Genomic DNA, 12,196 nt, shown 5'->3' on the forward strand with positions numbered 1-12,196 from the left:
GTCAAAAGACCGCCAAATACCGGTACGCTGGAAGAATTGAGATGTCCTTCAATATGGCTGTGCTCGATCAGTTTCTGGGTCATAGGATGGAGGACAGAGGACCGAGGACCGAGGAGACGAGGAGGGATATTGAGAAGCACCCTAGTGCTGAGTCCCAATTCGCATACTATCCGTCCTAAATAGTATGTGAAACTAGAATTAGTACGTCCCAAATCGTAGTATGTTGAAAAGAGTATTCCAAAGATACCCGGATGGTCGACTATTTCCGGTTAGAATTCGAAGTGCAGATCAATGCACACTCTAACGGCTAATATTGCCCACAACCCATTGCGTGCGGGAGGGAGGAGCTTTGTGGTGATGGTGGTATCTATGGTGATGTAAACATGGCAGCCGGATGCAGCCGTGGAGATTCGCCCTCAGTTTTTAAGTGTAAGAATTCAAATGTTTAACCCTTATTAAAGTTATATTTTATTGTCTCGTAATATTAACGAGGTTATGTTACGCCAGCAGCCATATCACCCTGTAGCCCAAGACTGGTTGCCCACTGAAGCTAAGCAGGGATGAGACTGGTTAGTACCTGGATGGGAGACCTCCTGAGAAAAATCCAGGTTGCTGCTGGAAGAGGTGTTAGTGAGGCCAGCAGGGGGCGCTCACCCTGTGGTCTGTGTGGGTCCTAACGCCCCAGTGTAGTGACAGGGACACTATACTGTCAAAGAGCACCGTCCTTCGGATGAGACGTAAAACCAAGGTCCTGACTCTCTGTGGTCATTAAAAATCCCATGGCATTTCTCGTAAAGAGTAGGGGTGTAACCCCGGTGTCCTGGCCACATTCCACACATTGGCCCTTACCAATCATGGCCTCCTAATAATTCCCTTATACATTGAATTGGCTCTATCACTCTCTCTCCTCTCTCCACCTATAGCTGGTGTGTGGTGGGCGCACTGGCGCCGTTGTACTGTGGCTGCCGTCACATCATCCCAGTGGATGCTGCACACTGGTGGTGGTTGAGGAGAGATCCCCTGATATGAGTGTAAAGCGCTTTGGGTGTACAGTAGTACATATGAAAGCGCTATATAAGTGCCTCATTCATTCATTCATTCATGTTGTGCCAAAAAGTACCGTGTTTATCTTGTAGGGTCCGATGAAATAAAAAGTACAGTGTCATGATGCAAGTGTCTTTTTTAATGTATTTCTTCTGATGTTTCTGTCTTAGATTTATAAGTTACCTTACTATAAACCCTTATGAAAATAAACTCCTTTTACTACACTAACCATAGTTTAACCACACTGACTTATTTGTAGTAATACTGTGGCTGTACAAATGTTAACTTTATCAGTCCAACCAAAGAAACATGGTTACTACACTTTACTAAAGTAAAAGCATGGTTCATTTTCATCGGGGTATTTTTGAGTATTATACATAGAAGTATAAAAGTATAAAATACGTTAAACAATAGTTATACTATAAACTTGAAATATTTTAGCTTTCGTTACACACATTGCACATGAACGTCAGAACCAGCCGCCTCACAAACGACCTGCGTTTGGCTGATCTACGACGACAGCCTGCTTCACTCCTCAATTTGGTAGGACACATTGTAAATGTATTTTGGAAAAAACTATGAGGAAAAAAAGATGGGAATAGTAAATACAGTTATATTGGACATATAAGAATGAATGAAATGTAAAATGTTTTGTTAACAGTAATGTTGTGCGTAACTAGGCAACCACGTTCTCGTTCATGTAGCATGACGTCTTCGAAGTATGTCCCAGAACGTGCATACTCTTTTGCTACACACTCAAAAGTATGTACTTTTTCCTCACAAAAAAGTACATACTTTTAGGTCGTAGTATAAGTAGGCGAATTGGGACTCAGCCTGGGGCTGCGTTCCAAACCTCATACTCAATGAGTAGGTACTTAATTTCAGTGAGTACTTACTTAACGAGCGCTAAAAGAGTAGGTACTTTATAGCCAGATCTCGTTGAGTATGAATGCGAACCGGACATCTGCCATGTTGACGTTATCATGTGACCTACGACGCGTTATCACACGCGCAACAACTAAAAAGATTTCAACGACACGTTTAATTCATCTATCTGTAAATATCTTGATATTGATTAAACTTGCTCATTTTGTGGTCTTTTTGAAGAAACTGCTGCCCATTTATTTTGTGAATACATTTAGGGTTGATTTAAGTTATTTTATTTAACCCTACTAATGTGAACTACCGTTTTATCCTTAACGATGTTATTTATTTTTATTACGAAATCCCAAAATTGTAATCTCTTGAATATGTTGTGATTTTTTATATCCAAATATTTTCATCCACAAGCAAAAGTGGCTAACTGCTTTATTTTTTCCTCTTTTTCTTGTTTTAAATGCTTTTTTAAAATGTATTATAATGAATTATTTAAGAAAATATATATTAAGATATTCAACCTTGTAGGTTCTTTTTTCCTGTGTAAAAAATCTCATATTATGTATGCAAACCCATTATATATATATATATATATATATATATTATGGGTTTACATACATAATGAGATTTTTTACAGATCTCATAACATCAGTAACTCGACAGCCCTACCTAGAACGGGTTTCCTCAGCGTTTGTATTGTCTGCACAAAGGGCAGCTGTGCGAAGATTCGCCATTGGAGGAAAACTGTTGATTTTATACTCGAAAAATTTAAGTATCATTAATATTAAAAATTAATATTACCTCAGAATGAATTGCATTTCTATCCCACCCCAAAACATACAATAATAACAACAATAAATGCTGACCAATACTTAATTATATGACTTTTTACTGAAAATTATATAATTCAATAAAACAAATTGTAATGTATGTCATATGACATAGCTATGCATGATTGAATACACTCTAGATGTGTATATAATGAACATATCTACATTTTATTTCAAAGAATTAAATAAAACATTAATTAAATAATTATATTTTATTTACTGACAACAATGAGAAATATTAATAAATTAGTAAAAGAATGAATGAAAGTCACCATCACACAATAAACAAATGCATATACAAGTCAACACATGAAACAAGCTTTATTCAAACTACAATCATGCATATGTAGACTACAGGCACTGAACCCCACATCCTTCTGCCATCTCAACACAGCGGTTCCCATTCTGCGGCTTTATTCTGATGAATCAGCTGACCGCCAGAGGTGAGCCGTTCCCTTGTGCCGGAGGTTGTTGCGTGATGTGTTGTGCTTCACAATCTGAGGCAAGTGGAGTGATGGAGGGACCATCTCTAGGATTCAGCTCTGTGCTCCTCATCCTCAGTGCTCACACCAGCCCGCTGACATTTCAGATCCTACAAAATGCACAAACATAACACAAAAGCAGTAATTTTAACCACACAATGTCATTTGATTTCAGTATTATTTAGAAGACAAAAACGCTTTTTTTCCACAAATGCCGCCATCATCTTCCCTTGCAGGTCCTGCTCCACCACAAAAGATCTACAGCAAATGCACAGAAATCAAGAATCAAAAAAGGTGATGTAATAGCTCTGTTTGAAATTACAATAATTAAAATAAACTACAACTTAAGATTTAAATAGTTGTTATTCATTTCTGTAGTATATGCACTCAAAGCCTTCATGAGCAACTCTCCAGCAGATAAACACACATCTGTTCATCTGACCCTGTAACATCCAGACAAGATCCACGTTACCTCTGTGATTTATGAACTCAACACTACATTTACATGTTGAGGTTGTTTTAACTTTTTATCCAACATAAATGTTCCTCAATTTATCAACAGTAATGGACAAATAAAATAGATAACTTATGTTTAACGTTAGTTACTTTATAGATTTGTTCTACATAATAGCACACATTTCACTCAGATGTCTATTTCATGTTGTGATATTTCAAAGATTTTCCTGTCAGATGTAAATAGACATTCAAAATAAGCGTCTTTGATGTATGGTTTGTTATGTAAATCCACTTTAGAGACGTAACTTACGTGTCTTTACTGGAGCTCCCCTGTTAGCTAACGTTATACATAATAAAACGTGTTTTTACAGCAAAATCACAACTACACTATACTGTGTAACGTCTTTACACCTTCAACACTTCAACAGTTTACTCTACAGTAGTTCAACACATGCAATTTTAACAAAAGGAACATGTTTACTCACATTTGAAAGCACCCGCTGATCTCTGCGATGTTTGATAATGACGTATTCTCTCGCGTGGCCTCCTGGGATAGAAGAGTATTCATCGGTCGAGCACTCGAAAATCTGCCCGGAAGCAGTAAGCCATCCGGGAACTTCTCGCCTACTCTTTTATGAATACTGATGTTTCGAACGTACTGCTTCCTTCACATACTGTTTTCTCCTACTATATAGTAGGAAAGTAGGCATATTGGAACGCACTTAAGTCCGAATCTCGCGATAATTCGTACGTCACCCAGTAATTCTCGCCTACTCTTTTGGATTCGTACATACTTTTTCGCTCGCCTACTCTTTTTCCCATACTAAATAGTAGGGAAGTATGCGGTTTGGAACGCAGCATAGGTGTCACATTCTGATCTGTCGTGTTTGCACCTGTTCTCATTATCCTTAATTAGTTTACCTTCTTCCAACTGTGTTCAGTTAATTATCATCACCTGTTTTCAGTTCATCAGTGTTTGTATTAAGTTCCTTGAGTTCAGTCAGTCTTTGTTCATTCATGTTGTTTATTGGTGTGTTATTCTTTTGCATCTTTTGTGTAAGATTGTGAGTTTATATTGGAGTTCTTTGACTCACTCTTCTTTAATCTAAACCACACTGTGACACAATGTTTTATTTTGTAATAGAACTCTAATATTAATGCATGTTTGTCCTCTCCCCACAGCTTGAAATTCACCCGGGCTCAGGAGTTTAAATGTTCCCAAAAACGTGTTGTGGTCAGCTAGCCATGCAAACAGCCCCACTACCATGGCACGGATGCTCTTACTGGGAGTGTTTGATATCGAAACCCTTTTAAAGAGCGATCTTAGAGGTACGTAATTGGTCATACCATGTGCAAGTGTCTGTAGCCTATAATTAATTTTTTTTTTTTGGTAATTATGTAGATTGAACATCATATCGGAAGTCTCTGGGTAATGGGTCAAAGTAAAAAAATAAAACTGCTCCATTATAGTAATTCTTGCATATTTACAGATATGTATACTCATTCACATTTACATTGAAATATGAAGCTTTATAAATAATTTGAGTTGGTATACATTATCCCCATTTTACTAAAGCAGAATGAATAATGTACTGTATGGTTGAGTAGTTAGATAGGAGTGGAGTTAATTCTGATTTCGTTCTAATTATTATGTTGCTCTTTCTTAGGTGGCAAGTCCAAAAATATGAGCCCTGGGGAAACCAAAGAGCCATTGGACAGGATAAAAATTGATGCAATAATGAGTATGTATAACTTGGTTAATTAGGCTTGAATTGTGTAAAACCAAATGTGACCGTCAAACCATCAGAATTGATCTGGGTTCTTAATAATTCTTAAATTTCAGTAACATAAGTTTATCTACCAACAATTTATGTTAATTTAGTCTTTTAGGTGATTTATAATTTGGCTGTCCTTGGATAATGTTATAAAATTAAATGCTTTTCTTTGTCTTTTATACAGATGCAGTGATCCAGAAGTTTCCTGGAACCACCAGGGGCCAACTAGGAGTGGCTATTAATCAGAAGGTGACTGAGCTGCGGACGTCCCAAAAGACTCGCACTTAAATGAACCGGCTGTATTGTACCTGTTGGTGGACTTTCCTGTTCTTGTTTTGTTGTATTTGTATAATAAAGTTGAGTGTTTAGTAGTTTTCAAATTTTGCAAAGAAATTTATTAATTTCTTAAACTGTTTTAATAAATTAATATCTGTTTTACTTTTTTTTTTTTTTTTTTTTTTTTTTTTTTTTTTTTTTAAACTGCACCATTTTAGCATTTAGGGCTTAAGCATGTCATATTTAAGCTTTTTTTTAAAAAAATTACATTAGTTTACATCATACATTAATTCAAAATATTTAGCAGTAAATATAAGAACATAACATATATTCAAAATATATGTCTACACAACATTTTTATTTATAAATTTATCAAATATATATTTAATTTAAATATAAAATACATATACTATATAAAAACATATGTCACATGTATGTAGGCAATATGTTATGCATATATAGTTTGTATATTGCACATATATGAGGTGTATATATATATACACAAAGAAATATGTCATGTATATTGATAGTTTTATATGTGACATTAAAAAAAATCACTATATTGCACATATATATGATGTGTATATATTCAAAGAAATATGTCATGTATATTGATAATTGTATATGTGACATATTAAAAAAATCACTATTATACATATATAAAATACATGGGCTAGTTTTGTCAATATATGAAATTGTTCCATTTTCGAATAGGTTTTATATATGGGCAAACATATATGTACATGTATGTTTTCACTTTCTATGTGGATATATTTAATATATGTAGATTCCATATATCTACATATATTACATTTCCATATGGGAGCGCACATACCTGTATTTACATCCTGTTTTCGGTCGAAGTCAATAGTAGATTGTTGAGTTCACGCGCATTGGTTTAGTACCTATGATCACGCGCGTGAACTCGACAATCGATTACTATGGACTTCGACCGAAAACAGGATGTAAATACAGGTATGTGCGCTGGCTGAATTAACTTAATTTTTATCCATATCTTTCACATCTACTGCAGTCAGATTCACCCGTGTTCACTCTGAAGGAATCACTCACATGGCTGGGCACTTGTAATGACACATCAAGGATGTTAAGAGGCTAAAAGCAGGTTTAAAACTTGCCCCATTGAAGTCAACAGGGTGCAAATTTTAAAAAGAGGATAACACGGTGTAGGCAACACCGATTTTTGTCGTTGTTCTCTGTACTGACAGCACTCCAAATTTACAAAAAAATGAGCTCAATGTTAAAATTGACCGGAGTTCTCCTTTAAGATTACCGATAACCATAACGTTGTATTACTGAAAACATCCATAAATGTATCAGTTTTAGCCATATTCTCACAATAATTACAATTACCACAAAAAAAAAAAAAAAAGTTTCTGACATGAGCTGTAAGTGACCAATCACAACAGACTGGGTCATCTGACCAATCAGAGCAGAGTTGACCAATCACAACAGACTGAGCTATCTGACCAATCAGAGGAGAGTAGACCAATCACAACAGACTGAGTCAACTGACCAATCAGAGCAGAGTAGGCTATCAGAAAGGCAGTGTTTATAGAGACTGAATCTTCAAATAAACTGTTTTCAGAGCCAAACTTTTGAATAGTAGTGTAAAGTATCTGTGTTCCCAGTCTCTAGCTTTAAAAGGCTTCTGTGTTTTTTGTTGTTGTTGTGTTTTTTTAAACACTTCTACATAGAACGTTTTCACAAATTTACTAAAAAGCCTGAAAGTAGGAAAAACATTCAGATTCAGTTACTCGAGTAGTTTTTAGGACCACTTACTTGTTTGGCAGTTTTGAGGGCCAGGGCCCCAACAGGAACCATTGGGACAGCTCAGGTCACACTTCTCACCTGCGGGAGGTAGAGTAGAACATTCTTAATCAACGTGCAAAATTAATTAGTACCATTTAATATGCGTGTATATTTAAAAAAAAATAATAATAATCTTGAGGGACTTACAGGATCTAGCCAAGTTTGGTGCCGGCTCTATGATTGTAGGCTGGGTCTCCATGTTCAGAATATCAGTCCACTGGATGGTCTCCACATTACATAAATAACGGTTACTGGTAAATTTTATTCCACCCTTCAGTATTTCTAGGAGGGAAAATGACAGTGTTTGAACAATGCATTTATGTAATGCAAATATAACTTTCAGCACTAGGCATGGAGATTAATGAATGTTATTCCCTCTACAAAACAAATGTGCGAAAGACACACAGGTCAGTTAGAAGCGTTAAAGTTAAAGTGTTATTCTCATTTGGAAGAAAAAAAAAACACTAGGACAAAGAACACTTTTATATAACCACATACCAGTTAAGCTAGTCAGTGGTAACTGGTTCACGCCTTGTCTGATGCTGTTGTCGGAGTTTAGTAGGACGGTCAAGGCAAATCTGTCATCATAAAGGGAGTGGCCACGAATGATGCGCAGATTCTCAAGGGGAATGCTGGGAGCTGAGTTGACCCCAATAAGAACATACCCACCAACTTCTTGGATGCTCTAAAAATCAGAAACATTACACATAAAGCTCACTAACATCCATCACTAATACTATATAAAGAGTTGTTATACTGCATAATTTAAATATTGTTGAGGCATCTGTCATGAAATACAAAATATAATAAAACATTGGTATATAGATGACTTACAATAACCAAACAGTAAGCTAACAGTAAAATAGCACTGAACGTAGTGTTTGTAAACAGATATATATATATACCATACCCTGAGAAAAGACAAGTCGTGTTTTTCAGTCAGATATGTGATTTCCAGGTTTTCCAGAACCACGGTGCAGTTGCTGTACATTTTTACCAGGATCTGATAATGTTCATCCACTGTTCCCAGAAGGGCCAGTTTGATGTTCGTTCCCCGACACACTTAAACACACACAGAGAAAGAAAGAACAATTCAATCCACTGGGGCCTTCATGGAAAAAAAGCATAATAAAACTCAAATTCCAGTAGAAGCAAAAATGCTTTTGGTTTCTTTGTGCAATTTGTTTAAAACCTCCCAACCAAATTAAAACATATTTTCAAACACATTGGAATCAGTTTTATTCATTCAATAATACAGTAAGACATGGGGTCAGTAAGATATTTTAAATTAAAGTAAAATAATTTTATTGAGCAAAGATGCATTAAATTGATCATAAGTGACTTTTATTAGGCTATGTTACAAAATATTTCTATTTCAAAATAAATGCTGTTTTTTTTTTAACTTTCTATTTATCAAAGAATTCTTTAGGGACCGTTCGGTATTTATGGAAGGGGCCACCGGAGGAAAATAGGGGAGGGTCTTTTTATTCTTTGTTGAGGGGAGGGTCATCCAACTTTTTTTAGTCTAGGGGGAGGGTCACCCAACTTTTGTGAAAACAGCAACATTTCAAAGTGGCTTGTTTGGTGCATATTTTTTTTACATGTAGCTCCATGTTGCTCTGGCGGTATCAGCCCCCCATCGCTATCAGATGGGTCTGACCCAACAAAAATCCAGTTTGGCGCTGTTTGACAGTGCGCGCGCACTAAAGTACGCGCTGCTCAGAAAAAGTGCATCATGTCAGAACAGAACGCCAATGAAATGTTTACATGGCAAAGCTTTAAAGCACGAGCAAATAATGAACTTTTGTGATTGCGAATAATAAGTGCACAGTGTCCTGTGAGTGTAAATCTACCGCTGCATTAACATGTGGATGTGAACGTACGTCGAGTTTTACAGTATTGGGACTGAGGCGCCAGAACTGCAGCTGATAGAATGTGCGCTGTAGCGCGATACACAATAATGTTAGTGAGTAAATCTACTGAAATTGCCACCATAACAGTGGAGTGTGATGTGTAAGATGTAGGGCTACCACATCTTTAAATTACTAAGGTAGGAATAAAATACGTAGACCTAGACCAAAAAACTAGTTGATGATAAATTCGTTAAAATTGGGCAATTCTAGCGTTATATGGACGTGACATTTGCAGTCAAAACTTGAAATAATTCTCAGAAAATGCATTTAATACCAACATATTGAAACGTCTGTTTATATCATACTCCCTTAATAAAGGAGACAAGACATTAGAAAAATATCAGTCTACACATGCGTTTTATATTTAATATGAGGGAAATACACATGTGAGGTGACAAAAAATCTTTAACTTTTAGGTGTCAAAATATTCTTTAGTAGTTCTATGAGTTGCGCTGCGCAAACCAAAAGTAATATACCCACCGGATGAAGAAGGGTCGGCCTCCACAGAACATAAAATATTATTTTTATTTTATTTTTCGTGTTCGCTTTTATAAGGAAAAAAACAATGTTATGGACGTGACAGTTCTCCGTTACGGACATGACTGCTCTGAGAGCGACTTTAAAACTTTCACAGAGACCTCAAACAGAAAGCACAAAGCCTTTCATTAAAGTGAATTTCGTTTTTTTATTAATTGTATCTTAATTTTAATCAATGTTTCATCATCCAAATGGCCTGGATTTAATAAATAAGAATTAAATATAGAAAATAGATAATCATGATGACACAGAGGCGCCGGCGAGTGAACTGGAGCTCGTCTCATAAATGAACCGAAACTCAGCGTATGGTATAGCCTACTTGTCTCACAGACCTGAGAAATATATAGAAAGCTTGAAATGTCTACTTTCAAACAGAACAATTCAAATGGCACTTTAGTCCCGGTCAAAAGTTTCAGAAGATGCTGGGTCTCATGGCTTCAGCATCTTCAGTGCTTCAGCTGGGTCTGCTTCGCATGCACCGCTGCAGTACTGGTTGAAAGTGCACGTACCGCGCCGAGCGTGGAGCTCCGGTCTCTTGCGCCTCAAGGTCGATCAGAAATGCATCTCAGCTCTGAAACCTTGGACAGCGACCAATTGGTACCGGTCAGGTGTAAACCTTGGGACTTCCTCGAGTGTGAAGGTAGTGTCTACCGACGCCTCAACCTCGGGATGGGGAGCGCTGCTCGAGGGCAGACCGTTCTTCGGCCAGTGGTCAGAACGGAAAAAGCTTCTACACATAAACTGCCTGGAAATGATGGCAGTCGACAACGCGCTGAGGCGCTTTTGTCCCCAGATAAAAGGACACCACGTCTTGGTCCGTTCGGACAACATGTCGGTGGTGGCTTATATAAAATCACCAAGGAGGTATCAGATCCAGAGCCCTTCACAGGCTGACGGAACACCTCCTGGTCTGGGCTCAGCACAATCTGCGCTCGCTGAGAGCAGCGCATGTGCCCGGCCACCTGAATGTGGGACCAGACAGACTGTCCAGGAACAATCTTCCGGCAGGAGAATGGTCTTTACACCCACAGACAGTCAAACTGCTATGGGAAACATTCGGCAGAGTGAAAATAGATTTGCGTCTCAAGAGAATGCTCACTGTCAGGAGTTTTTCTCCAAGAGCAGGGATGCGCTGGCCCACGTCTGGCCCCGCTGCCCGCCCTATGCGTTTCCCCCTGTCATGCTCCTACCCCAGGTGTTAGAGCGAATCAGGGAAAATGGATGCTCAGTGCTACTTGTGGCCCCATTATGGACGAACCAAGCCTGGTTTCCAGTCCTGATGCAGCTGATGAGTACCGCCCCGTGGCCGATACCGGTGAGGAGGGATCTCCTCTCGCAGGCCAACGGTTCGATCTGGCATCCTCACCCGGAGTTATGGTCCCTACATGTGTGGGCCATCAACGGGTACCCATTAACCTCCCAGCGGGAGAGTTAAACACGATCACGCAGGCTAGAGCCCCATCTACTAGACGGCTCTATTCCTCAAAATGGTCTGTGTTCACTAGCTGGTGTACAGGTCGTGGTACTTCACCCTCAGACTGTGGGATGTCGGAGGTTCTTTTCTTTCTACAAGAGCTTCTGGATAAGGGCAGAGCCCCATCCACGCTCAAAGTTTATGTGGCGGCCATAGCAGCGTTCGCTGAACCAACGCTTGGTCAGTCACTAGGTAGGAACGATCTGGTCATTTGCTTCCTTAGAGGAGCTAAGAGGCTGAATCCTCTCAGACCTCCCTCAGTTCCCGTTTGGGACCTTTCCACGGTTCTGGAAGCCATGAAAGGTGCCCCATTTGAGCCAATCCAGTCAATAGACCTAAAACACTTGTCTTTCAAAACAGTGTTTCTTCTGGCTCTCGCGTCAGTGAAGCACATAGGGGACTTGCAAGCGCTCTCAGTGAGCGCCGACGTGTATGGAGTTTGGACCTAATGACTCGAAAGTCATACTCAAACCAAAGCACGGATATGTTCCTAAATCCCTCAATACACCGTTTAGGGCACAGGTGATCTCCCTGTCGGCCCTGCTGAATCTGAAGAGGAAGGGGACGCAGGCTTTCGCAGGGGTCAGGGCGTTAAGAGCCTATGTGTCTTGCTCATCTGTTTTTAGACAAGACGGAGCAGCTCTTTGTTTTGTTCAGCGGACGTTCTAATGGACTAGCTGCGTCAAAACAGAGTTTATCCAGA

General features: G+C 38.6%; 1 protein-coding gene across 1 annotated transcript in view; it reads right to left on the reverse strand.

Moving 5' to 3' along the window:
- Nucleotides 1-12,196, reverse strand: part of LOC311283110 (uncharacterized protein) — a 790,474-nt gene that overhangs the window by 48,402 nt on the left and 729,876 nt on the right. Inside the window, exons 23-26 of the mRNA XM_084397300.1 lie at nucleotides 8,480-8,631; nucleotides 8,068-8,254; nucleotides 7,717-7,851; nucleotides 7,540-7,608 (exon numbers count right to left, since the gene is read on the reverse strand). Of these exons, the coding sequence (XP_084253426.1) occupies nucleotides 7,540-7,608; nucleotides 7,717-7,851; nucleotides 8,068-8,254; nucleotides 8,480-8,631 (543 nt within the window). The remainder of the gene's footprint in view (nucleotides 1-7,539; nucleotides 7,609-7,716; nucleotides 7,852-8,067; nucleotides 8,255-8,479; nucleotides 8,632-12,196) is intronic.

The sequence above is a fragment of the Rutilus rutilus genome (genome assembly GCF_951802725.1).
Source record: "Rutilus rutilus genome assembly, chromosome: 23".
Lineage (NCBI taxonomy): Eukaryota > Metazoa > Chordata > Actinopteri > Cypriniformes > Leuciscidae > Rutilus > Rutilus rutilus.